Source organism: Pempheris klunzingeri, chromosome 17 (genome assembly GCF_042242105.1).
Source record: "Pempheris klunzingeri isolate RE-2024b chromosome 17, fPemKlu1.hap1, whole genome shotgun sequence".
Lineage (NCBI taxonomy): Eukaryota > Metazoa > Chordata > Actinopteri > Acropomatiformes > Pempheridae > Pempheris > Pempheris klunzingeri.
The window spans coordinates 18,056,143-18,083,812 of record NC_092028.1 but is presented as its reverse complement, the minus strand read 5'-3'; the positions used below and the strand labels follow the sequence as shown (position 1 = coordinate 18,083,812).

At 41.8% G+C, this 27,670-nt stretch overlaps 2 protein-coding genes across 3 annotated transcripts; both read right to left on the bottom strand.

The window, feature by feature from the left end:
- Nucleotides 1–1,521: 1,521 nt before the first annotated feature.
- On the bottom strand, nt 1,522–16,680 carry usp36 (ubiquitin specific peptidase 36). Of its 2 annotated transcripts, XM_070847561.1 has the most exons (20): nt 16,604–16,680; nt 12,641–12,906; nt 12,252–12,473; nt 10,738–10,848; nt 8,853–8,955; nt 8,664–8,731; nt 7,927–7,997; nt 7,749–7,831; nt 7,473–7,584; nt 7,230–7,370; nt 6,519–6,619; nt 6,290–6,428; nt 5,825–6,187; nt 5,485–5,709; nt 4,905–5,029; nt 4,123–4,809; nt 3,745–3,938; nt 3,268–3,456; nt 3,035–3,150; nt 1,522–2,934 (listed from the first exon to the last, which is right to left on the bottom strand). In XM_070847561.1, exons 2-20 carry the CDS (start codon nt 12,891–12,893, stop codon nt 2,803–2,805), a joined length of 3,435 nt encoding a protein of 1,144 aa, XP_070703662.1. In that variant the 5' UTR covers nt 12,894–12,906; nt 16,604–16,680; the 3' UTR covers nt 1,522–2,802. The 2 variants fall into 2 exon arrangements, with proteins under 2 accessions (XP_070703662.1, XP_070703663.1); XM_070847562.1 differs by lacking the exons at nt 1,522–2,934; nt 3,035–3,150 and adding an exon at nt 3,538–3,611 and having other exon boundaries at nt 3,394–3,456.
- Nucleotides 16,681–18,887: 2,207 nt separating this feature from the next.
- On the bottom strand, nt 18,888–25,493 carry timp2b (TIMP metallopeptidase inhibitor 2b). Its single transcript, XM_070847540.1, has 5 exons — nt 25,139–25,493; nt 19,731–19,831; nt 19,534–19,639; nt 19,295–19,419; nt 18,888–19,168 (listed from the first exon to the last, which is right to left on the bottom strand). The coding sequence occupies exons 1-5, from the start codon at nt 25,266–25,268 to the stop codon at nt 18,971–18,973; spliced, it is 660 nt and encodes a 219-aa protein (XP_070703641.1). The 5' UTR covers nt 25,269–25,493; the 3' UTR covers nt 18,888–18,970.
- Between the last annotated feature and the right edge of the window lie 2,177 nt (nt 25,494–27,670).

Sequence of the window (27,670 nt, the reverse complement as noted above, 5' to 3'; positions counted from 1 at the left end):
CTAGTTCCTGCCTGCTGTTTGCCACTGATCAGGTCATGTTCAGTGAGTTTTTAGGGCTTTTTTTTAATAAATAATAGCTGACCACTGCGGCACGAAAACGACAATATGAGAGTGAAAGAGTAAAAATGAAGTCTGACAACCAAACAATGAGCTGGAACTGATTCTAAAAATACATAAAGGTTATTAAAGAAACTGCAGATTGAGGCGATAAGTCACTGTGGGCTCATGATTCTAAGCGACCACTATCACGTCGGCATTTGATACATTAGTATAAAAATAGATTATAGCCACTTTCAAGCTTCAGCATCTGCTTTTGGCTGCAGCTTTCAAATGGAAAACACTGTTGTCATTTAATGGGCCAGAAATATTTCAACCAGACAGCAGCACAGCCTTTTCTACCTTTCTGTTTAGCAGTTTTCATCCCTTAAATGTGACACAAGCTTGGTGCAGATCAATAGGCCTAATACACTTCTGTACATTAAATCACAAGAACAACAAACTATGTGATTTGGCTGTTCACTCTCATCGCACTGCTGTAAGATAAACGTACCACCTTGCTTCAACTGCATGATATCGAAAAGAAAAAAAGGATAGAAAGCAGTAGAAGACAGAAAAATACACAATCAGCTCACAAAAGTCACAACTTTATTGCACCTTTATAGTTAGCTATAGTGTGGTAAGAGCTGCTTTCATTATGAAAGGTCTCTTCCTTGGTCAGAAAAGGTGGTGCGAAATATAGAACCATCGATGCAAACATGTGGACCGTCCATTAACACGGCCAAATGTTCCTCTGTGTCAGTTTGAGAGTCACACCCTACGTCAGTTTCACAGCCGACAAACATCGAATGGGAGTTAGACTGCTGTGTCCTCTTGCTCTGTACATACTACAGTGACATAGGGAAGGTCTTTCATGAAAACAGACAACTCTCTTATACACAAATGAACTAACACATTTGCAGATTAATTCTCAAGTTAACATCCACCAACTGATCTGAGTATTAGTAGCACATTAAAGATCTGTCTTTTCTTCTTTAAATTATATATTTATAACATTAAATCCTATACTTTTTATAGCCAATTCAAGGCAACATCTCTAGAATGAAAAGAAATGCATGGGCAAATCTTTACAGCGTTGGAGGGAAACGGGTAGCACAAGATGGACTGTACAGTCTTCTACACTGGCAAAGCGTTTTGTTATAACGTTAGCTTCTCTACGCATCTGTGCCCGGACTGGTGCAAGATGATCCCATGGTTTCCACACCTGAAATACTTTGTATAAAACAGTTTCTACAGGATGTACAGGATGCAAAATGGCGGTCAGGGAGTGGGACTACTCTGATATGAAACGCGGGAGTCTGATTGGAGACTGAGATGCGATACGGGATGTCTGGGTTCCTGAGTCTTAGCCCAGTTAGTAAGTGACCAGCATGATCGTCAGAAAATTGCATAGAGATATAAGATGCAAGGGGAAAAGAAATTATTAGCATGTGGCAGTCCCATTCTAACACAGTGCCTGAAGTATAAAATGTAACCCTTTTATTTCAGTACAGTGGTAACGAACAGTTTGTGGCGAGGTTTGTTACAGAGCATGGAAATGTCAAATCTCCACACTGAGAGCTTCTGAACGTTGGACTGATGAGATGAGCTACATAGTTAAATAGCTGCACAGTAGAAAACGACGTGTGAGCTCCTCCAGCAACCCCAACCTCCACCCTGCAAAGGTGCATTGCACTATGAACTGTCAGAAAACAATAACCTCCACATAAACGCACGTGTGTGATGAAATTCTAGCGTCCAATGTCCACGTTTCCACAACTATTGGGACAAATCAGCAGAGCATTCTTTTGTGGTGTGAGATGTATCAAAATTAAACCTGAAATCGACTGTAAATGAAACAAAAAAGGTTACATAACCAAGATAGCAGAAGTAGAAACAAAATTCACCTTAGTAAATTCTTTGAACCAGTCTAGACATGCATATTTAAAAAGAGAAAAGTGGCAATTTTTAACCTTAATTTCACCGACAATATGCAGGCAAAATTTGGTCCTTAAAAACGAGCCACATGGCACAGACACAGCAGCAAAGTAAAATGAAGGTGGATGAAGGTGTAAAATAAGAAAACCATACAGAAATCTAAAATATGTTTCAATGAATTAAGAAAAAAAAAAAAAGGATTTTTGTAATTTGGTATAGAATCGTTTCAGGAAAAAGGTAAAACAAAGGTCACTTTAAATATCCAACTTACTGAGCCCTTATGTCTGCAAAAGTATGCTCTGAGATTGTGTGAAGTCTTCAATATAAGCCAGCCAAAGGGTTGCAGATTTATTCTCATTCTTAGCCCCTCCTTCTCAAATATGGTAAACTATTACATTTCATCGTAGCTCAAGGTTGTCGGGAAAGAAACCGAGGCTCAAAGTCAACATACAGTAGTTCAATTGACACGGAGGTGTGAGAGTTTCTGTTAAATACTGCATGCATAGAAAAGCTTGAGCCACTTATTGTGGGTTTTGGATTAAAGGGGGGATACGAGTGGTCAGATCCCACTGGCCAAAGTTACTGAAGCCTGAAGACAACATTTCATGTTGGTTATAAAATGAGACTGAAGGTGCTGGCAGTCAGACTGTCACTCGTCTGTGCTGCTTTTGGCTCATATCTAATTCAGGAATTTGGGTCTAAAATTCACACAAGAGAGATTAAAAAAAAAACAAAAAAAAAAACAGTGAGAAAAAGATACAGAAGTTTGGTATACAGTATTGTTGTCTTGATTTCCAGTCAGCACGACCTCAACAGCAAACTGGACTCTCAGCGACGGACTCCAAAAACTCTCTTCCCTCCCGGTGTTACAGACCACTTGTTCCGCCTGTCCTGGATCTTCTGGAAGATGCTGCTGCCACTTCTCCACTTCTCTCTTTTATAGTTTTTCATTTTCTTCACCTGTTCATCCACACACAAGCAGGGAGAAGTTAGAGGAGAGGCACTGATGGTGAGCCTTCAGAAGAGAAGATATTTCTTCTCGCGTTTACTTTTTCCTCACCTTTCCCCCGTCAAAGTCTTCGTCCCACTCGTCGATCACTGTGTCACATTTGGCGTGGCGGACATCTTCAATTGCGTCTCTACTGATAGCAGAGACCTCTCCATCCCAACTGAGGACTACATGAGACAAACAAAACCTCTAAATCCATTTATATTTAAATCTTTTGCTGGAAATGAGGGAATCACAGGAGTGCCGTGCAAAGGTTCAGATTTGCAGGGCGCTCAGCGTCTCACCGTTGGCTCCGTAGGCTTTATCTGTGGCGTTCCTGAGCAGCTCCTCCACCACCCCGCTCGTCTTCTTCCCATCCCAGGCCACGGGGGCGGCACAGTTCGGGGCGTCTCCTGCCGCGCTTCCATCAGCCGCGGGCGCCTTGCTGCGTTTGTACCCGTCCTTCACTTGGCTGTCCCACACTACCACCGTGGCTGGATTTGAAAAATAAATAAAATTAAAAGACTACAATTAAATCTGGCATTCTCAAAATGTAATGAGTCATGCTCTCTTACTATAATTGTGAAATGACGAGTCACTTAAATGAAAGGCGGAGAGGCTGTAGTGCTGCAGGGATTTTCGAACGAATCTGATCGATACAGAGCGGTATTTCACTTTGTGCGTTGGCATGGAAACAAGATCGCACATTTCTCGCTGCAGTTTACATGGTGCCAATGCTTTGTGTATCTATTGCATGTGCAGCGAGTGCACGCTCGACCTACCTGTGGCATTTTTGCCATTCTCTGCGGTGTTCTTTTTGGGAGGGGGCTCCACTGGTTCAGGCTCGTCGTTCTGCCGTTCTGAGCGTCGCCTGCTCTCCTCCCACATTCTCACGTCTTCTTTTAGCCTTTTCTTCTTCAGCTTTAATTTCTTTTTCAACATGATCAAATCCGTGTCATTCTTCATCACAGAAGAACTGTTGGGGAGAAAGTGAGAGAACTAAAACTAGTTGTTATAGAAATAAAGTTGTGTGCCTTTTTCCAAATAATGAACCCACTTCACAGCAACTTTTCAACAGAAATGAGGAATTTTGGGGAAACAAAATTACACACGTAACTAAAATAAAAAAAAGAAAATCTGAATCACAAACTTCAACCCACCTTTCTGATACAGAGCGTGTTGTGTCCTGCAAAGCCTCCACCAGTTGCATCTTCTTTTTCTTCTTCTTCTTTTTCAACAACTTCATGGAGTCCCCTCGCTGTTCTATCTGATTTGACTCACACTGCGTTGGGGGTGTGGCAGCTAACTGAGGCTTCTGATGAGACTGTTCTGTATCCGGATGGGATGTAAGACTCCATATGCCACCCTGACACCAGTCCTCTTCCTGGTTTGACGTGTCCAGGTGAGACGGGACGCACTCTCTCTCCTTCACCGTCTCTCCATCCTCATTCTCCCTCTTCCGCTTTTTCTTTTTCTTCTTCCGCTTCTTCTCACTAGTTGATTCCACGACGTCGGCCTGCGTCTCTGTAGCTGAGGACGTAACTGGCTCCGAGTCACCCTCCACCTCAGAATGCCGCCGCTTCTTCTTTTTCTTCTTCTTCTTCTGGTTGACGTTCTGAGCTGGAGGGCTGCTGAGGTCTGGTTCCTGGACAGAGGAGCTGAGGTTGTTGGAAGACTTGGGGCTCTTTGGGCTGTGAAGCCCGTTGGTTTTAAGAGAAAGGCTGGCGTTTGGTTTTTGCAGTGTGGAGAGAAGGGACTGTTTCTGAGGGCTCTGCTGTTTGAAGGATCCACTTGAGTGGGCAAAAGGCTGCGATGACTGGACTTTAGGTAAATGGAATGGACCAGCTCTGAGAAGAGAACAAGAGAGAATGTCTGGATTTACTCCATTTTCACTTCAGGAGGACAAATCTGCTTTTCCTGATATGGGTTTCAGAGTTCATACCTGTGAGTGTGGGTGGGTGAGGCAAAGGTGGGGGGGTTAAGATGATTTCGATGCATGTGGTCATTGGTCAGCTGGCGTGGCAAAGGGGGCAGAGCATCAATGCTGCTCGGACTCCGGCTGCGAGCCTGCAGTTATCGACATAAATAAAAACTTTGTGGTCTAAAAAAAATAGCCATGAATGTGACAAAAATAAGGAAGAGAATCAAATGAGGAAGAGGAAGATTATAGGGATGGATGGAAGGAAAAGATGGAGGGAAGAAAACAAAGAGGAAAGGGTATGGCAGAGAAGAATTAGAAATGGTTAGAAAAAAAGGACAAACTAAAGGAAAAGAAGACAAACTCTAAACAAGTGCTACCATGTGGTTGTTTCGACGGGCACGCTGGAGAAATAACATTACAAATAGCAGAAAATAACTTAGAAAATGAGCAATTTACTCGCCTTAATACAACTACTTATTGAGATCATTGGTCAAATTTGGAATAACAGTGTAGAGTGAGGCAACAGGAAACCGAGGTATCATGAGCATTCACTTGGACACAAAGTGGTGCTGCTGCTGCTGTGGATGGGAATGACGTTCACCTTCTTGGCTGACAAGGCCAGTTTCTTGGCAGGTGGAGGTGACATGGTGCTGGTGGCTTCAGATGTGATGTTGTTGAGGGCAGGGGGTTTTATTTTCGCCGTCTTCTGCTCCTCTGTGCTCTGAGAGCGCTCCACGCTCTTGGCTGGAGACGCCAGGCCATTAGAGCCTTTCCGCGGAGTGGAGGGCGTCTCTCCTACTGGTGCACTTTTGGTACCCACAGAGTCCTGGCAGAAACAAAGGCAGTTTTGGTGAGAGTATTAGCACCAATCTTTTAACTATGTTATCATGTCTTTGGAGAAAGCCTTGTGCTCGTCTTTGCTTTTTCAGTGCAAATATTACCTTTGAGTCAGTGGTGTCGGCAGAGGAAGAGTCAGACAAAGACTTAATTGAGGTAGACGCTGCCATGCCTCTGCCCTCGCCACCTTGCTTTTTATCTCCCTCCGTCCTGCTGACCCCGTTGTTGGAAGGGGTCGGAGTGCTGCTGCGGGACTGCACTTGGCTCTGGGGAGAGGGCTTCTTCAGCTTCTTGAATGGTTCCTCGATGACGGTGGGTCCACCTGGCACCTTTGGTGGGCCATTGGAGGACGAGGTCCAGTTAGAAAGTCTGGGCTGTTGTTGAGTGCTCACACCGTTCCTGGAAATGGGCAGGCCCAAACCACCGTCCATGGACTGGATCTTGCGCAGTTGTGCAGGCTCAAGTTTCTGAAAAACAGGAGTGTTGTATTTAGAACTCGGCACACTCTTTCAGCTCGTATCTAATCCGCATGTCAACAACGTTAGGCTTGTTGTCATCATGTCTCACACCTTGGTGACCTGCGGGGAGGAGAGAGGCCCGTTCAGGTTCGCCCTCTTTATCTGCTCAGATGACGCACTGTTCTTCCCAGGATGCAACATCCCCTGCTTGGTGGTCTGTCCATCTGCATTCTTCTTGGTTTCAGGGATCCTTTCATGTACAAATAAAGACTCCGGTTTATCTAATTATATAACAGACAACGCCTCGTTTGATCTCCTGCAGCACCGCCGAGTGTCTTACCTCAGGTAGAAAAGCACGTAAGCCTGCTGGTTCAAGACCACTTTGATGTTACTGGAGTGCACCATTGAATCATTCATTTGGTACCATTGTCCGTTGCTTGCCTAAGAGAACACGAGGATAAAATGTTTACTTTAAGCAAGAGGCCACAGCCCTGTCTGTGAAAGGTATTCATTTAACTTCCATTTATTTCGAGTTAAAATGTGAAAAAAATAAATGTATAAACAGAAAGATCAGAAAGCTAAAAATGCTGGCTAAGTTAAAGCAGGTAAATTTCCCCACCAAATTTCTAAGTCACTTGACAGTTGTTGATAGGACATATACACATAAAAAATTATGCACCTGAAGCCATACAATGTTATGTGTATGATACAGCTAAGTGTTACTGATGAGCAGAGTAGCTTTTCAATTGCAGTTGCAAAAAAAGCCCCTAAACCATTTAAGATTTGGACGTCTGGTACTGAATTTTAAAGCCATTCACTATTTCTATTTATTTTTCTACATTCATTCTGTGCTATTCCTTAAATATCACTCTAACCGGTATGGTGCATGGACAGAACAACTTGTTGGCAAAGACATTTTTCCATCTATTGTTTTTTTTTTTTTAAACTTTGTCCTTAATGTCAAATTTTCCTTATCAAAGCCTCGAAAACCAGGTGGCTCATTTCAAGGATGCACTCGCAAAAAAAGCGCACGTGCCTCCGCTCATCTTACCTTGACATAGCAGTAGTAGTGGCCAGCGTGACAACTGTAGCCAGAGTGCACAAGAACAGCATAGAGGCCGTACATAACAGGATCGCCTGAGCTCTGAGACATGTAGGGGCGGATGTTCAGGAATTCTGGGTAACCAACATCCTGGGGAGAAAAAAAAAAAAAAAAGACAGACAGAAATATGAGATCACTGAGAAATGAGACGGCTCTCTCAAACAGCCGATGGTGTGAGAATCCTTTGCTAACCTTTGTTATTTTCCCTCCGCTGAAGTTGGCAAACCTCTTCAGTGAAAGAGTCAGTACATTAGATGTTCGATGGACTGTGAAGCGCTTGGTCGCTGGCACTTTCTTTTTGCACCTGGAGAGGAAACAAGGAAGGATCGTGATACGTCATCTAAAAGGGATGTCTGATGTAAATAAATGCAACTGAAAAAAAAAAAAAAAAAAAAAAATCTATTTTCATTGCCCTGCAGATTTACTTAAAAATGTAGTATGTTGTCAGACTCGATAAATGGGACTCACTTCGCACACATGTAGGCATTCTCTCCACTTAGTACGTCTGGTTTAACAAACAGTTCCAGGGCTCGCACAATGTTTGCTGCTTGCTGACAGACAAAAACAGAGAAATACTTTAAAAAATTAAACATTACAAAATATTTCCACGAAAATAAAGGTGGTATTGAGATCTTGTGCAACGTACCCGAATCTCCACAGCGATGTCCAGATAAGGGTCATACGTGTCTGACACACTTTTACAAATAGAGCATTTCACTGAAAGACAAGATTAAAAACAAATCTGACTCTCCTGGGACTACTTTGAAGAAATACAGTCAGTTAATGTAACAGGGTGATTAGTGATTAGTGGAGTACTTCACACACACACACACACACACCTGTCCCACTTCCTGTGACTCTCAGACCAAACATTAAGGAGGAAATGCCTTTACATGTAGCACTCTTCTCATCACTGACAATTGTAAGAAACTGTCCTAAAAGTTTACAAGTTGTCGCTTGATCTGAAACTGCTGCGTCTTACAAATAAATATATGATCAAACTTAAATTCAGTAATCACCATGAAGATAAATTCTGGTAAATTCTATTTCATCTCTGCTGAAGAAATTCCATCGATTTCTTGTCGTGGAGAGACGTGCTGCTTTCCTAATACATTTATATTTGATTTAAAATGAGAAATAAAAGGTAGTTAACTTGGCCTCATGCAAATGACACAACAGTATTGAACATATATGCATGAGTGAATGCAGCATTAAGAGTATTGCACTCTGCATCAGCTAAGCTGTTTTAGCATTATATATTTTGTCGACACTAACATTAGTTTGGTCTCCTGGGCAGTGGATCAATAATGCAAAAGCAACAAATGCAGAAATTCATAAAAGAGCATTGGGAGCAAGTCATTCTTATGTTTTTCAAGTCAATACCTCTTGACCTGAGGTAACCTCCAAAGATCTGGTGAACCAGCGTTGTGGCCTGGGTCTGCCTGTCAAGCCTGCAGACAGGAAGGACACAAAGAAACAGATCATGAAACCAATATTCATAAAAAAAAAAAAAAAAAAAAGAGAAGGCAATTAAAAAAAGAAAACACACACATTTAATAATAAAAGTCTTACTTGGGGTAGCCATTGAGACAGGCTTTCTGCATGGCATCGATGGTGTACCGCAAAAATTCATGGGCGTCCTCTTGGCTTCCAAAGCGAAAATGTCTGGCAATTTCTGTGGGAGACAGACGCGCATGTAAACTGTGTGCTAGTGCAAGGCTTCCAACATAACATAACAAAACATAACTAAAGTGCTTTATGAATACATTGCTGTTTCACTAAGAGGTGTGGCTAAAACACGAGTAGAGCTCAATATCTTTAACAAGCCAGTAATGACCATTTCTCAAATTTATTGACCACTGCCTTTAATTTAATAGAAAGAGCTGATCTGTTATTCACTGCGGAGAATCAAATGTTCATTGCAAAAATAATTGAATGCCAATTTCTTATATTTACATTAAGTAACAGACAATCTACATAGATCAAACAGACAGTATAGCAGCATCATTAACAATCCTTTGTTCTGGCAACATTTGTATTCTCTAAAAGAAAGTTTCTGCAAAACAACAGAGTCAAAGCCAAGTGCTTTAAATCATAACCTGACAACTTAATGTAAGAAATAAAGGAGAAAAGGATACAAACAAGTGTGTGTTCTTTAAATAATTATGGCAACTAGACAGGTCACTTGACATCTTTATTTCAAAAGCACTCGTTATTATACTCTTTATTATAGAGTAGCAGGTTATAGTGCGGTTTAAACGTTTTCATATGCAAGGCAATGCATATATTATAAAGTAATAGTCACTGAAGTTTATTTAATTTGTTGTAAGAGTACCCTCACAGCTATCCTCTAAGGTTGGTGCCTCATGTATCTCAGACAAGCAGCTCAACATCTAATCTAACAAACGTCTAATAAAAAGCTTAGTTACAGTGGCTTCAGCAGACTGACGTCTCACATTAGAGATAATGTAGCTCTAAACCCTTCTGCCTGTTATTTCCTTCTGGAAAAAGGGAAAGTATAAGCTGGTAAAATTATAATGTGGTCATCACCACATTCCTGGCATAGCATCCCTGTACGACAATGAGTCACCCCTGACTGGGGAAAAAGGAATAAGACACCATGCTCTAATGACCTGTTCAGGTCACTTCTCAGAGATGAGGGAGACGGCACCCTGACGTTATGAAATCTGTGGGTTTATGATTGGGTGGTGTGGTTATATTCTGTTTTTGAGACCCCTGCTGTAAGATCCTGGGGCAATTTTAGGAATAGTTGCAGTAAGCTCTTTTGATTTTATTGTGATGACACTGTGCTGTATTTGTACTTTTTTTGAGGGGGGGCATGCTGAGCAAGGGGCACAGATGTTGAATTTTCATTGTATGCATTTACGTTGTTCTAGCAGTGGAGGCACATTTTCTAACTGCATAGGTGGCCACCAACTACATGAATGTAAAGGGAGACCATAAAACACGTGCAGTACGTCTTTCAGCTCTGGTTGAAGAGAAGGGAAAAGGGTGGACTGTACATTTTTGTGCTAAAGCTTCTCCTCTCAGCCCGCAGTCACAAGGAGACAGAGAGGGCATCTGGGAAGGGGGGAGGGAGAGGCAGAAAAAGAGGCGCAGGAGGTGGAGACATGATTGCAGCAGCACATAAGGAAGAGGCAGGCAGGTAGGGAGGGGCTCCTGAGAGAGTACAGCACAGTACCTCACCATGTCAAGGTGCAACTCACACCTCATCTCTGCTCTCTACATGGTGTTCATACACAGCCTGCAGTCTCACCGCTCCACTTTTTTGCTGCAGTTACTGGCTGCCGTCACTTGGGACACTGTGGCCAGTGTTGCGTCATCGCGCCCCTGGCAGTATTCAGCCGAAAAATCAGGTGTCTGTGACTCCTGACACAACCTACATTAAAACTGGCATGCACTGCTCAGATCACATAGTGTTGGAGGAAGCTCTTACTTTTCAGGTCTCTGATGAAGGAGACAGGCTTGATGGCATTGCCCGTGTTGGCAAAGGCTTGGATGATATGGTTCTGCATTATACAGATCATACAAAAGCCTGACTGATGACCTGAAACACAGATGACAACAAAGGCAATTATTCACAAAATGAAAGCACAGACACGTGTTATCGAGCATTCAGATTCAGAAAAAAATTACTGCTCATTAACGGAATGTAAAATTTAATGTAATCTTCATCACAACACAACAGTCTTTTCCACTGCATGGTTCAACTCAAGAGAACTTTTTTTTTTTTCCCCATTGGCAAGAGTTGTGGATAGTACCTGGTACTTTTGTGGGACCACCTCAGACGAGGTTACAAGCGAGTTGAGCCGATACTAAAAGGCAGAGAGCAAACACTGCAGACCACTGATTGGCCAGAGAGAATCGTCGGTTGAGCAACACAAACCACGCTAGCATCTATAGCGACCGTAATGTTTTTAATCACTTAGTTTTTCACCCTGTGAGTGTTTTCAATCACTCAACAAACCATGGTCAAACACCTACATGCTGAGAATCAAGAGCACCGTCACTTTGATATCCTCCTCCTTGTTCCTGTGTGTTTGGTGTCACCACAGTTTCTAGTGGCGGTACTATCTGCAGCGGAAACCGAAATCTAGAAAAGCTCCTGGTGTCAAAAGTGAGTCAGGTCAAGCTGAGCTGTACCATGCAGTGGAAATATGGCATTTGGAACAAAAACATTTTGGATTAAAAGTCTAAAATATCAAATGCAGTGAGACAGGCAACATGGCAATTATTTTCTCTTTTTAGTTTTCCAAACAAATATTCAGAAATGTATTTGTGCTTAAAGGTGAAAATCAGATGAAAACTAATAATGTGGAGCACTTTTCAATCAGTCTGGAGGAATCTGGAGGTTATAACTATGTGATCAGGAGTGAACGGTTCCTTTCTCCCCATTTACCTCTTCACTTCCTTTAACCTGCAGCATGTTCTGCACTGTGCCTGCAGCAAGAGCACCTCATTTACTGTAAACTCTGGTGAACAGTGTCTTGTTGCAGCACAGAACACAAATACAAAAGAAAACTGAATGAGGAGTTACATACAGTATACAGTCTGTCTATGACCCTGCAATTGCTGTGGAGCCTTTACACATGTGGGCAAACTGAATTGTGCCATTTCAAAGGCCTAATCAAGCCACTGTTGTGTTTCTGTCCATTCTGGGTGCTTAATATCTTACTATTTAACCTCCAGCACTGACATTTTGAGGTCAGTCAGTCTTTGTTTTCTTGGGTTATTTAAAAAAAAAAGGTAAAGTCAATAAATGATAGACGGCAGAATAACTGAACAAACTGGTCAACAGAGGCAGCTGTTTTTGTTTTTCTTCCTCAACTGCTTTGGCTTGCATTCCCAAATGGCATTCAGCCACACGTGTTCGTCGTGTTCAGAGAAATGAAAGTGAATGAGAGCGTAAATGCTGCGAGTCTGGCAGCATTTAAGGGCTCCAGTACTCACAGGCACGGCTGTGCTCCTTTGAGAGTAAGTAGTTGGCAAGTGGTGGGGTGTAGGTGAGACACTGCACTGTGGAGTTGAGGAAGCAGGTGTTCCCGAGGTTGTGGAGACCGGCTCCCACCCTGTACACGCGCTCCCATTTAAGGGTAAGCTTGTTTCCTGGAAAGAGCATCTTCTGTGGGGCGGGGATCCCATCGCTCTGGCCCCCAACCACGTTCTCTGAGACTGAAGGAGGAGTGCAGTCAATTATAGGTCATTATCAGAACAGTGACACTGTATACAGAAAACAGAAACTGAGCCTTTCATGGCTAGTATCACAGGACAAAAGACAAATATGGAAAATGTCAAACAATTAAAATCTGTGTGGTTTCCAATTCAATTTAAGCGCTTACCTTGCCTCTTGACTTGGGTCGGCTCTGTGGCCTTCTGGCTCGTCGCGCCCTCATTCCTGGGATTGAGGATCACATACTTGTTCTTCAGGCTGTCCAGCTGATAGGAGAAACCCTTGCTGGCAGGCTCAAACTCTATCTTCTGCAATAGGACCTTCTTGGCAGAAGAGGCCAACAGTTTGTTGAGGTCACCTTCATCACCCGTCTCCTTTCGACCAGGTTTTAACGCCTCCTTGAGTTTATCCACTATCGGCATTGTTGGAACATCACTGCAGAGAAAAGTTGGGTTTCAGCGTCAGTGTCATTAACTTTTCACACGATCATTTCATTAGGTCCACATGAAGCTGCACAAAACAGATGAGGGATCACATGTCATCTTATTAGGTCTACACCCTATTCAGAAACACATGGTACGTGGTTAGGGTGCTGGGATTTAAATCTGTCACCATGGCAGTGTTAATGGCCTGTTGTGGACTTCAGGACCAAAAGCAAACCTCAAGTTGATCAAATAAATATTGAATTTATCTCTCAGATAATAACCTAAGTGCCCAATAATGCCCTCGCCTGCTTGTGCTTCAGTAGATACCTCTCCAGGCCACACATCCTGACGTGGCTCCACGGGTGATATTAGGACCGAGCGCATCTGAGGAGCCAGCTGGGTCTTGGCAGCTGTCCCTACAGTTATGCAAGACATTAGACGTTGCTAACACAGGGTGGGGGGGGGGAGAGTGTGAGAGATAGGAGAGGACGAGCATTTAGAGCACATGTGGTATAAACAGCTGCTTTCTAACCGCCAGGTCAAATTCTCCTCATTTATTTTGCATCAATGTTATTATTGTTATCTTCTGCCTCTTAGATGGTTTCTTCAATAAAGCTGTAAATCACTAAGAGGTTAAAAAAAGAAAAATGACTAGAAAGATAACAAATGCTTGAAAATGTAAACATTCACATTGGCTGTCTGCTGTCCCTTTAAAATACAGTGTAGCTGAGTGCACTAAAAAGACCATTTCAGTGTAGATAACGGTGTGTGCACTTTTCCACAACAACCGTCTGCCAGAGTCAGCTGAGTGAATGACTTCTGACGTGTTACTGTCTACAAAAGGCAGCAGGGCTGGCAAAATGTGTTCAATGCTGACCGAGTAGTGAGTAAACCAATCGCTCAGTCTCCTGTTACTCAGGATGGAGCAGAGGCTCCCCAAACACAACAAACCCTCGTATGAGTGAGAGCATTATTACATCGTGTAGATGTCACACGGAACGACTCGGAAACACCAAAGGCATGGAGTACCATGAGAGTCGTGCTCATCAGAGTGAGCAGTGACGTCACGAGGAGGGAAGGGGGGCTGAACATGCATTGTATGCACAAGGGCGCGCTGACCTTCACGTGCTGCTGGTACTGATACAACTAAGAGCCACACAGCCCACAGGGACACAGCAAGCTGCAGTGATGCAACTGCAAGACCAGGCAGCGATGTTGTGACACTGATCACAACACAGACGTTTGATCACATTACATCATGGTAATTACACAATTGTTCATAGCACACAGAACTTTCTAATGTTTTGTAAGGTCTTAGAAGCTTCACTGACGATGAGCAATTATCTTAGGTCTTGTCATTAAAAGGTATAGTTCTGATTTTTTGGGATGGTGCGAGGTGATGAGTTTTACACCAGGAGTGACTGATCCAAAAATAAGCATTGTGAGCTCCAGCTTAAATTGAGTATAAAATTACATCAGGTAATGCAAGATGCCTTTAAATGTTAAGATGGCTAGTAGGCACCTGGTAACAGACTTAAGAGCATGATCATGCATCAGAAATCATATAAAGATGTCACCTTCAGATGTGGATGGTTGAAGCCTTTTTTTACATTGCATTGTATCTTTCTATTGTATCAAATAGTTGCCACTAAGAGCTGCTGTTCATTTTTGTCTGGCAAGCCTCTAGCTGGACTTCTTGCCTTAGCTGTCCATGAGTCAATACCACCACCAATGAGGATGTCAAACTACCATGTCTCCAAAAAAATCTGACATTTTAAGAGTTTAGCGTTCAGGTATATCCTTATTCTCCAGTTAAACTATTTCAGGCAACGTCTGTCTGATTAACACGCAGTGACCTCTCAATATTAAAATGAAAACTCTCACTTTTGTGTCATCTAATCACTCACCTTGCTTAAATAAAAGAGTTGTGAACTCGTGAAAATTCATCTGGTAATGCAATTACAGACCATACACCAGAAAAACCTGAGAGGTTCCTACATTATTCGACCAAAACACAGATAAAATTGATTTTATAGAGCTTATATCAATATGTCAGACTTTTAAGAATTACACGGTAAGTCTGTGTTTTTGATGGATTTGCAGTGACCCAAGAAGAGATTTTTTTCTTCTTTTGCAAAAAATGGTAATACATAGTATTTAAGCATTTCCATATCCATGTAAAAATACAGTTACAGTTACATGTAGTTATCTGGTATTATCACAGTTATCTAGTATTGCAAATGACACCATGCAACTCCACAACAGAGGCCACAAATAATTTGTCACCACACAGGAGATGCTTTTTTTTTTTTTTTTTTTTTTACATTATTCTAAAATGCATTGATAACAACATCTCCTTATGAGCCAACATCTACCACTAAAATAGGTACACTGGACATAAAAGACTGATTTGAGGTGAAATGATCAATTACTCACTTAGCTGATCAACATGATATTAGATCATGACTTATTTTGTTGTTTTGTTCCTTTTTCAAGCAAAAATGTAATATTTTCAAATATTTGCTGGTTCAAAGCTCTCAAGTATGATGATTTCTTTTTTTTTTTTTTTTTAACCATTGTAAATGTTGTGTCAAGATAGTAAACTAAAAAGTTGTGGGATCATTCCTTGTCAGAAAAACAAGCAATTTGAAGAGGTCATCTTTGGCTCTGGGAAAGTGTGGTGGCCATTTTCTGATACAATAACATTACTCAGAAATAAAAAATAAAGCAAAGTGCAGGCCTACCACTTATTTCAGCGTTTACATTTGTTTTCTTATGTCCATATCATCATAGATCATAGAGAGAATTGACGCCTTTCACCTGGATGACAAGGTGAGGAACGTGGGATGCCTTCAAGGACCACCAAAGATATTGTAATTACGCCTGAACGAACACGAGCCAGATACACCATTTGCCCGTCTACAGAAAGCAGTCTCTAAAACCACGGTTAGGGCATAATAAGGTAAACTTTATCAGTTGTTATCACAGTTTTTTTAAAAAAATCAGCACAATAGTGTTGTTGGCTAAAATAATGCTGCTGGAATACGATTATTTATGCATATAATAACCTTCAAATCACAAGTAAATACTCAGAATATAGAAACGCGGATGTTGGACTTAACTGGGAGCACCTGAAGGCAGCACAGACATTGCTGTCACTTTTGTAAAATCCCTCCATCATTATTGTTTCGATAAAACAACTCGTAAGCTTCCCATTTTCTTGGTTTTTCACTTCTTCTTCTTCGTCAAACTGTCGTTATGAACTCCAGTAGCCGGACAGCCTCTGTACACCAGCTGGAGTCAACTCTTTCGGGCCAGTCATCATGGCTTAAATGCTAGCTTGTTATCACCAACAGCTAACGTTAATATCGACCGAAAAGGTCTCAAGTTTGGAGCCAAAACGTCGTCATTTCTTCGACTTAAACCTTCCCCCTTCGGTATTGCAGCGTAGCTGTGTACCTGCTGTCCGCTGTATCGTTTTCTGTCTTTTCACGCTTGACAGTAGCAGCAGCAAATTAGCCAGCGAGCTAACTTAACGTGGCGAGAGCCTCCAGCCTCCCTCATTGCAGCAATGTGGGTTAGCATCTCAGCGTCCAGGTGGCTAACGATCCCAAACCGCCTCATTATGCCCGTTTGTCAGCCAACAACACCTCGGAAACACATGCTAACACTTACTACATATATCCAAAAGGCGTCTGTTCGCTCACCTTTCGTTCAATCGTCCAAAATCGTTGACAGTAGAGGGGTCTGCTTCCTCAGCTGTAGCTCTCGGCTCTGGTATTTTCGCCCATGCTGCATTATCAGGGGGCGGTTACCAAAAAAATGACTGACAGGGAGCGAAGACCAATCAGAGAACAGGTCACGCCGTAGCTGAGAGGTTCAGCCAATCAGCGCTTGAAGTGACGTAGCGCTGTCGGGAGGGGAGCACACGTGACCTCCAGCCACCGCTGTTTACCATTGATGCAATCGGCGCGATGTATGTTAACAATTTTTAATGCAACAACAAAGACCCCTCCGTTGTTGTCTGCAGTTATGTCACGCTTGCACCGTGCAGCCGAATTGAAGCTCGGAATCGCTCGGATGAAAGGAAGAGATTAAATCGCTTCCCTCGCGTCATTTTCCCTATTGCTGATTTGACCAAATATTTACTTACCACTAAATGACAGCAGGTTTCGTCCGTATTAGGTGACCTCTCTTTTCTTATGCTGACTTAATTAAAGATGTTGGATTGAACTAACAAAGTCCTCCCACAGGATCATCAAAGAAAAGAAAGCATTTCAACATTGAATATATCTTGCAGTGCTATAAACTGCAATGTGCTCGAAATTATTTCAAAATTGTGAAATCCTGGGAGTATCATGGTTAATAATTGCACATTTGTGCACATGAATAGCTGTCTGTGGAGGGACTGTCTGTGAATGTCACATGTTGTCTCCACTGGGCGGCAGCAGATTGCTGTTTTAGTGTTGCAAAGCAGTTATTTGTGCTGTGTTGTCCTGTCCTCTGTTATTGTATGTCTGTTAAATACTGATTTAAAACACTGGAAATGAACCATGAAGCGTATCTTGGTGTTTTTCATCTGTTGCCTACTGTATGACTTTGAACAAAAGTCCTATTCTCCCTCCACTATGTGTGTTTGTATGCGAGTTCTGCTCCTGCTTCAGTCACATAAAGCAAAATCTATACATGCATATAGCCTTAATAACTGGAAAACAAAGCCACTAAGTGAAGGACTGAAATTCTTTGGAATCAGAGTTGACAGCTGAATGCTGGAGTCTTGTCAATCTGCACATTTCTCCCATTGATGTGAAAATAACCAGTGCAAAGCATCAAAACAGGATTCGGCATTTAATATAATAGTCAAATGTACAGTATTGTTTCAGTTGGACATGCATGCAAAAAAAGTCATCTCAAACATCTCATGTGAAACCAGCACAAGACATCATACTTGACTACAGTTTCAAATGAAGAATCTTTTTACACTCTCATATTAATTATTTAAGTCACACAACATTTGCTCAGCACTTTTATGGTCATATCAGAGCCTCTGCAAGTAAATGGATGATTGGTTACAAAATGTTCTTTAATTCACTGTCCTGAAGGATGAGTCAGTTGGACGGTTAACAATTAGGTCGACAATCAAAGCACATAAAACATGTGTATTTCCAAACTGCTAAAATAATTGGTCTTCTCTTTATACAGTACCAAGGGTTTCATTTGTGACAAAAAGCATCAAAATGTGGGCATTTGTTTTCAATAGATTAGGGTAAATCATATAACTTCCTTAAATAAAATAGGCTCTTACACTTAAGCATTACAAAGAGCTGAAATATAAAAAAAATACAAAATGGAGGATTCAATCCTCCTTTTCAGACATTCCTCATTAATGATAATATGACTGCTGTGACAACTGCCTTCAAAGTGCATTCTTGTCTGTTCAGGATTATTCAAAGAAAACATTTAGCGGAAGCACTGTGTGTGCTAAGTCGAAACAGAGGGGAAAAGTTTTGCAGACTAACCCTAAGAAAGGATCTGAAGCCAGGTGAAGACAGGCGGCGCTCGTTCCTCGTGACAGCTCTGCTGTCACAAATCATGGCGCCGGTTGCCAGCTAATGTTATTTATGAACACAGAGATTCACAGAATTGTTAGACTTTGAGTTTATTATGTATGCGTCGCATTATAGAATTATAGCTCACTTTAACTGATACCTTTGGTTAACGAGGTCATCAGAAATCAGCAGAGCAAGAAGAAACAATGCTGTGAACAGTAACAGTGAGTTGTGATGATTATCCCTTAAATTCAGCGGAGGGAGGAGTGGTTTATGAGGAAGTGCGTTGGATTTAGGGGGTAGGAGCATCTGAAAGTGCTGAATTCATAAGACTTTTGATGAAAACCACAATGAGTCCTGCAAATAAAAACATGTTCTTCTGACCTCACCACAGAGCGCACACACCCTATGGCTTTCTTAATAAGAAAAAACAAAACAAGAATTTGACTTGTGTATTTATTTGTGTTTTTTGGTATTTATATCTGTGTATATCTCAACTGCAGATATCCTCAGACTACGGTGGAGTTAAGGGTCTTCGATGTCCAGGAAATCCTTTTTGGGCTGTGCTGCCCCTCTGTACCAGGCACAAGAGTCATCACTCCTCTTGATACAAGCAAAGTGTTTGGCCTGCTCTCCGATGACTGTCTTCTCAATCACCCAGTCCGTCCACAGGCACTCCGATGGGCCGCTGATCATGCAGGGGACGGAGGTGCAGCGAGTGATCTGAGGATCGGAGACCAGAATTCACAGGGGATTAAACTTAGAACAAGCAATGCATCTTTCAGGGTTATTTGGATTCGTCCTATTTTAATTCTGCATTAACTACTGAGTATCCTTCAGCTTTCCTACCTTGCAATCACAGCCCATTTCATAGCGCTGAGTCAGGCTCTTCTTCTGGGTGGCCGTCAGGCCCTCCCAGGACTCTATGAAGTCACACAGTGTGATGTGCATTGTCCCGTCAGCCTCCATTTTGCCTGTAGTGGAAGGAGAGTGAGTTAAAGGCACTAAAGTGACATGAAAACTGGTATGAGGATGTAAGAAGCAATACTTGTCATATTTCACAATGTGTAACTTGTAATGTGGTGTACCTGTGACAAGATACTCTTTGCCGTTGGTCTCCAGAGTCACTCCACACACTGCAGAGGAGGGAGCAGTGTAGATGGCATCAATATCCTGGTTGGGACCTTTGAACATCTGCCAATTCAAACAGAGAAAAGAACATTTAGGTTCATATTGGAATTAAGTTAATACTCCAACATGAAAATGACAGCTTTGTCCCATATACCTTGATCTGTTTGATGTCATACTTGATCCGTTTGATGGGGTTTCCATAGATGTCATTGCCAGCGTCAACTTCCTGCATTCCCACCAACTTTGCCCTGATAACTGGAAAGATACGAGAACGGCCCACATTTACATCCATTGAATTTGAAGACAACGTTTCAAAACAAAACATCACTGTCATGATAAAACTCATCTAGATTGGATCTGTCTGTATCTGATCTAGGCCCTGCCTAGATCTGGCACGCCAGAGTTGGCCGCAACACATTGCTGTGGCTTGGATCGGAGGAGTTTGCATGTGCCAGGTGCCGGGAAGACAGAGGCACATGAGTGTTTCATCAGCTGCAATCAGAGGGAGGAATGTGTGCTGCCTGCTCCCAGGCTCCTGGGCCGACACAGGAGGAAGCCAGTCAGCAGTCTTTGAAAAGCTGAACTAGAATGCTCCCCTCGCCCCTCAGGCCTCTCTGCCGGCCTGCCTCTCTGTCTGGATAGAGGTGCTGACATGCAAATCAACCTCTCTCTCTCTCTTTCTCTCTCTCTTTCGCGTGCAGTCTTTCCCCTTCTCTCTCTCTCTCTCTCTCTCTCTCTGTTGCACTCTGAAGTCACAGCTTCCAGATCGAGAGAGCTTTGGACTGGGGGGAAAAAAAAAAATAGTTCAAGTGGAAAAATATTACCAGGGCCATACGGATGAGCCTTTGAGCTCAAATACTGAGTGTTCAACAAAAAAATATGACTCATGTGTCTCACAAACACTGCTTCTGTCATGTGAATCCAACTGCTGAAGTGTAGTATAACATTGATCGTATGCCAGTCATTGCCAAAACCTGTGGATTAATGGTATCATGCACGTTGCAGTGATTACTGCGCGTTCACATGGCTACTACACCGAAAAAAGGTTTACAAGATCATATTCAAAATCAAGCTTTTAAGTGGAGGAGACTAGCGACAGGGCTAATGTCAACCAGATGTTCCCTCTCAAGTCCCAGTTCAGTCGTTGCTTTCCCAAGGTGGCAGCTACTGACTGCCTAAGACCATCACTAGTCTGCTTACTTACCAAATAAGATCAAGCCTTTTCATTTGCTTTTTATATAACGAAGGTATGAAGCTGCGGGCCATATGTGCCCTAATTCGATGACAATGGAGGCTTAGAGAACATCTCCTTTTAAGGGTCTAAAGAGTCAACCCTTAAGAAAAAAGAAAAAAAAAGAAAACAGGGGAAAAAGGAGAGTGTGTGCACAGATGGAGAGAGGGATGGGAGTGTTGAGGATGGCTGCATTCTCCAGGCAGGGGAACAGAGGAGAGAACAGACAGGAATAGCAGTCACATTGCAGAGGTAGAGGCAGCCTAACAATGTCCCGTGTATACAGGGAGGAGACAGGCCTTGAAAGCGGCACTGTCACAAACGTACAGGCTGACAGGGAGAGGAGGAGGCAGGGAGCACAACAGAAAGGGGGAGGATGTAGTCTGTAGCCAGGAAAATGTTCAAAATACGAAGTTCTGCAAGCTGTGCGTTTTTCTGTGTGCTGCAGAGTAGCACATATACTGACAAAGATGCAGCACACACGCCGAAAATGATTTGGGATTTAGAAAAATCCCAAACTCCTTCAAACCCTCTGAAACCCACTGAGCGAGCAGAGCTGAGAAACTCTCAAACTTCTCTGGCTACCCAGTGGATTAGAGATAATCCCCTTCGCCTGAGTGTGCAGAATCACACACAGATCACTTCTCCTACTGGGCGTAAAGTCGGGCAGGTGAAAATATGCACAGTATGTAAAAAAGAAAAGGGGGGAAAAGGGACTGCTTACATGAATGAGATATACTTTGAGCACTTGGGCTTCAAAAACAACATTGTGATTGTACGGATTTGCTCTTTAAATTGCGCTGAACATGCAAAAACTGGGCAAATTATAATAAGAGGTTTTCTCCTGTTCGTTATTTGCAGAACACCCAGATCCCAGCTATTCAAGTAATAAGTAATAATTGATAAAATCCAAAACAAGCTCTCATTGTCGTGCCTGTTCCACTGAAGTACTAATAATGATACATGTGCATTTGCTTGAGGTGCTTTAGCACGTAGTTCTGCTCCTCTAGTTCAAGTAATTTAGAAATGACTCTATTTTCTATTCTGATACACAGTGTGTCTAATCCCGCAGGACACGGTGTGGTTTACTGGAACAGACTGACCAAGCCCTTTAAAAATCTTAAATTTCAGAAAACTGGAGATGAACGGAACCATCTAATTTTCTAGTTACTCAAACAATAAACACATTATTTTGTATGTAGTATTGTGGTCCTTGAAAAAACAAAGAGCAAAAAAGAAGAAAGCAAATGCATATCATGTAATTGCAGGGCCTGTACATCCATTTTCCTCTCTGAGAAGCCACAGAGTGGTCAGACTGTGAACGAGAGAGTCCTCTGCCGAGCATCTCCAAGGATGCATGGCTACAATCCAACGTCATCCGTTTGTTTTTCTTTGAAAAATGAAATTTCATGGGGTTCAAAAGCCTCTGTCATCACCCCATCAGTGCCGAGATGTGCTAATAGGTTGTCTCTCCGCCATCACAATTGTTTCCTCTTTCTTTTTTCTACCTGCACACGTTGATGCTGATGCACAAATGTTCACATGAAGTATTCTAAATAAGCGAGTAGCTCCCTACCACAATTGCCAAACCGAACGGCTTCAGTGAACACATTGAATTAACCTACTGGACAAATCGATGTAACGCATTATCGCCAGTGATGCTGGGGTTTGAAGCAGCTGTTGTGAGAGCGGTCACACGTTCAGTCTGCCTGCCTTCAGTGGCATCTCTGCTCACACAGCTCGCACCGCAGGGCTGCGTTTATCCCGGAAGTCACGTTAAAAGCCAGCTTTTTATCCGAGATCTCTAATGATCTGCATTTCTTCTTCACTAAAAGGTAAAAAAAAAAAAAGGTACTTTTTAATCACCAAGAGTTGTGAAATAAACCTCAAATACATAATGAGCACAGCATATGACCGGCCAGCATTCCTCGGCCTCAGCCAAAGACCCGAGGGATGGATTTCAATTTACGAGGAAAGTTTTTTTTTTTTTTTTGCTCTGTCTGTTTTGAGAAGATTAATGGAGGTACATGTTTATAACTAAAGCTGACCCGGTATTTTGTTTTTGTTTACTGGGCTGGAAAGCGAAATAAGCCAGGCTCCATTAAAATGTCTGCACTTTTACCTCTGTTCTTCACTGCATCTCCACTTTGACTCCCACAAATAAAATGCTACATGAAGTGCAAAGAAGCATCTTCAAAACTGATGGATTAGAAAGGAGCCCAATGATTCGGTGGCCTCACACAAATTTGTTGTTTCTAGACTCAGCAGATTTTCACTATGATTCACAATTCTAAACACTTTCACTTCTAAGTTTGCAAGCGAGTCTTGTTCTTGAGTAATTTTCCGTAGGATCCAGACGCTCTAACTGACTCTACATCTGTGCAACTTAAGTAATACTTTCACTTCATTAAACTGTCTGATGCTAAGAAAGAGTTCCTCCAGGCAACGTCTCACTGTGCTGTAACAGCACGGAGATGCCATACAAATTATTTTCTACACACTAATACTAATACTATAATATTTTAAAAAGCAAAGCTAGCAATGGTAGATAACGACCTTCAGTTTGAACATAACAACTTTACATACACCAATAACATCACACGTTTCAAACTGCAGCCATAGAGAAGAGCTCTCCTTTGATACAGCAAACTACTCTTTTAATGAAATACTTTGGGTGCACTCTCAGTAACAGTTTGTTGTCTGTAAAAAGATTCCCGGTGGGGCAAAAATCAAGAATGTTTTGGTCAGAAAGGCCGATCTTTTCAACGAGATGGCGGTTTTTGTTAGTGGGAGGGTCTATCCATGGTGCTGAAGTAGGGGCAGGGAGGTGAAGGTCATGTTAGGACCTCAAAGATTGTGATGGAAAAAAATCAATCTGAGAGTTCAGATGACAATCAGCACCTCAGATTGGGTTCAGAACAGAGCACTGTGCCCTCTACTTGACCATATGAGTGAGAGCCTGGATGTAGAGCTGATTTTAAAGGCTCCACTGACTAACACTAATACTGTGGAGCGAGGAAAATGGACAAAAAGGACACTAAAAATGTAAATAATGTTGAGAAAAGTAATTTCATCCTCATGCCAAATGTTAGAAATTGTTTCATTGTGTCAAAATAAGAGAGAGTTGGATATAATCTTTGGTGTATTTTCTATGTGGTAGAAGAAAAGCAAAAATATCTCATGTCATCTGTTCTGTCTATGTTTCATTACACAACAAAGACTATAGGAAACATGTATTTTTAGTATTCATGTTATTGTTATTATTATTATTATTATTAGAAGTAGTAGTAGTTGTTGCCTGCTATAACCTATGACCTTAAATACTGTACTATTTGTAATAACGGATAGAAGACCCTAATTAAGTTGGATCTGAAAGAAAAGGTTAAGAAAAAAAACAAAAAAAGTCAGACTTCCCTTTCTATTAAACTCTTCAGCAGGATAATGTGGTTTCTTCCCCCTCCAGAGTCATGGAATCCAATGGGAAAGAGGAACCTTTGAATAAGTCAGCTTCTGTATACATGCCACACACTCAGCCGGCTCACAACCAAGAAAAAAGACCCTCAGCAAACCTCAGGTTAAATAGCCACACAAGCTGGTCACTGTTGAGACTCTCTGCACGGCCTATGCTGAGGCCAGCAACAAGCAGTGTTTTGTAACAGGTCAAATAAGACCTAGAACTGTCCACACAGCCTTTGAGAGAGAATAAATCAAAAAATTGCTATTTAGTCGTCACTAAGGAAGTTCCCCATAATAAAACCTCTAAACCACTGATTTAAGGATGGTGGGAATGGTTGCTTTTGCATGATCGTGAGCATTATTTGCTGTAAAGTTCTAAATATTACAATGGCTGTGCTATTTTCTTGTGAAATATACACACCACAACAGACAGGTAAAAGGGTATAAATAGCAATAAGAGAAGCTCTAATCAGCCTCATGACAACATCAGCTTGAATGTCAATGGTTATTGAAGGAAAACTTTAGTCAGCAGAACACATTCGGTGCCTCTTTCACACTGTGGATCAAAAAGCAGGCTCATGTTAAACAGTACAGTCACCACATGAGGTGAAAGCAGGCCAACTTCACTGTCTCTGCTGTTCGAGAATACCAGCAGATGATCAGGGAGAAAGAGGTGAAAGAAGAGGAGGGGAAGTGGAAAGAAAGAATAAGAGAAAATTCCATCCTCCTCCCCCTGTAACTGTAAACATGAGAGTTTGGCAAAGTTTGCGAAGCTTTCCGTCTCAGCAGTTGCAGTTTCTTCGTCAAACCTCGACAGCACATACTCGAAACAAATGGTGGTTAAACTCTTCATTCATTTTTTTTTCTCAACTCACCGACGCCTGCGCTGCAGAACGCCTGCTGAGGATGCGCTGGGGAGCAGCTGCAGGCTTCTGCCATTTCCTCCACCCGCCAAAGAAGCAGGATGGCCAGAGTGACAAAACAACTGTTCACCGTCCACGTCATCTTTCAAAGCTACGCAGTTTTACTCAAACAGGTGGAGGAAAAATATATATATGAGGGGGGAAGTGATGCGGCTTGAGGAGTCCGGCGAGCTCAGAGGAAAGGAAGCAAAAAAAAAATGTCCCCAGTGTAACAGAGTAACAGACGGTCCACTTGTCAGAGCAGGAGATGCACAGGGCATGAGAGGGAGTTCATTCCCGTTCGATGCTGCTCTCTGGTTCTGAGGCTCCTCCGAGGTCTGTTTTCCTCTGCAGGCAGCACCAGCCGGCTTTTATTAGCGCAGGCAGGCCGCAGACTCCTCCCCGCTGTGGGCTCAGCCACTGAGGCGCTGTGGAGGTCAGGGGCACCCAGAGTTTTCTCATCCAGCCGCTGAGGAGGTGGGTGGTGGTGCTGAGCATCGGGGTGACACACGCACACCCACACAAACACACACAGCGTGTGGTCAGTGTCACACACACACACACACACACACACACACACACACAAACGTTTTCCTTAAACCATAACCTCAACTTTTAACCTTGGACCAAATCTCAGTCTGCAATAGATTTAATTTAAAACCCTTAATCTGATAAATAAAGAAGAAATAACCAGAAAATTTGCTTAATAATAATGATAATAATAATAATAATGACAATAATGATAATGATAATAATAATAATGATAATAATAATAATAATAATAATGATAATGATAATGATAATGATAATGATAATGATAATAATAATAATAATAATAATAATAATAATGATAATAATGATAATGATAATAATAATAATAATAATAATAATAATAATAATGATAATAATGATAATAATAATAATAATAATAATAATAATGATAATAATAATAATAATGATAATAATAATAATAATGATAATAATAATAAGGCTACTTCCTTATCTTCCTACCCTTTTATTTCCATTTCAGCATCTTAATGGAAAATCTGTATTGTATTGTATTGTATTGGATCCTCTGTGGAGCATCAGTTAAACTCATAGCAAACTGGTCACAGTTTTACATTTGTGTGTGTGTGTGTGTGTGTGTAAATGAGGGAGTTTTGTTCTAATGATATGGCGAAAGGAAAGGTCAGGGAGGTGACCGATATCAACATCCACAGTAAATTTACTTGACACTTCTGGAGTGATAGATTTGGATCTGTAAAGTAAATATGAACCGACTGTAGGATAAATATTGGAAACAGAGTTTAACAGTAACACGTTCTGCCTAAAGGCACCACTAATTAACATGTAGTATCTTGTTTGTTTAATCCCAACAAAACCCAAAACTGTATTAACAAAGATGTGCTGTTTTACGAGGGTTTATATGTTGGACTATTTTCTGGCCAGTAACCTCCTGGAGGCTCCGCTGATTGGCTCAGAAGCAAGAAATACTCTAAGATAGCATATTAGCATATTTTCTATAAATACTATTTCTTCAATGGAAGTTTGACTAGTAGGAGGATGTGCTTCTCTGGACTGACCTTCATGTGACCTCCATCCTTTGACCTGACTGTCTGTGGTAATAGTAAAAGTAACCTTACAATACGTACTTACTGAGGTGACGCCACAGGTTGAGCAATTCTTCACGGTTTTCCTGTGTACTTCTCTTCCTTTTTTTGTGTGTTTTCTCCGTTGTTTTGCAGCCTATACCTTCCTTTTTTTGGGGTCACCTGGCAAATACGAGCCGTAAACACAACACTGACGCATCATTACTTTTTATGATGATATGGTAAACAGTTAGCAAAAAGCAAAGTTCCCTATTTACACACCCAGCACTTACGGAGCAACATAAACATTCATATTATGAGCCACTGAATGTAAAAATCCTGTTCCAGTTTACTAGCTGATATAATTTGGATATTAAGTTCACATTCCTCATATTTTAAGACAGAAATACATGTAAAAAACAACAACATGTAATTCTTAACCATATGATTACATGTAAAGAATAAAGATTTAACATCTAATATTTTGTTTTAACATTAAGGCTAACATTTAGATTTAGATCAGTGGCACATATGATTTGGTATCAAGTTTCTGGCCACCTAATGACTGCACGTCCAATATTTGCTATCTTTTAGCTCTGCTTTGGTCTCTACCGACGAAGGAAACGCAGCATCAGGCTCTTGTTCACCAACTTGTCACTACCTTTGTCTCTCTGCTGTCTGGAGCTGAGCAGGTAGTGTTCAGTGGGTTCGAAGCTTCTCCATAGAAAACAGCTGCCTGCTGCGGCAGAAGACGACGCCATGAGAGTGAACCAAGATAGTACAGTTGTGGGCCGGACAGCAAAACGATGAGCTGAAACTGACGAGAGAGCTCTGTAAAGCCAAGGGGAGGTGATTCAGGTGATCATTTTTTTGTAAGTTCATCACTATGAACTTTCACACTTTTGTGTTGTTGCCA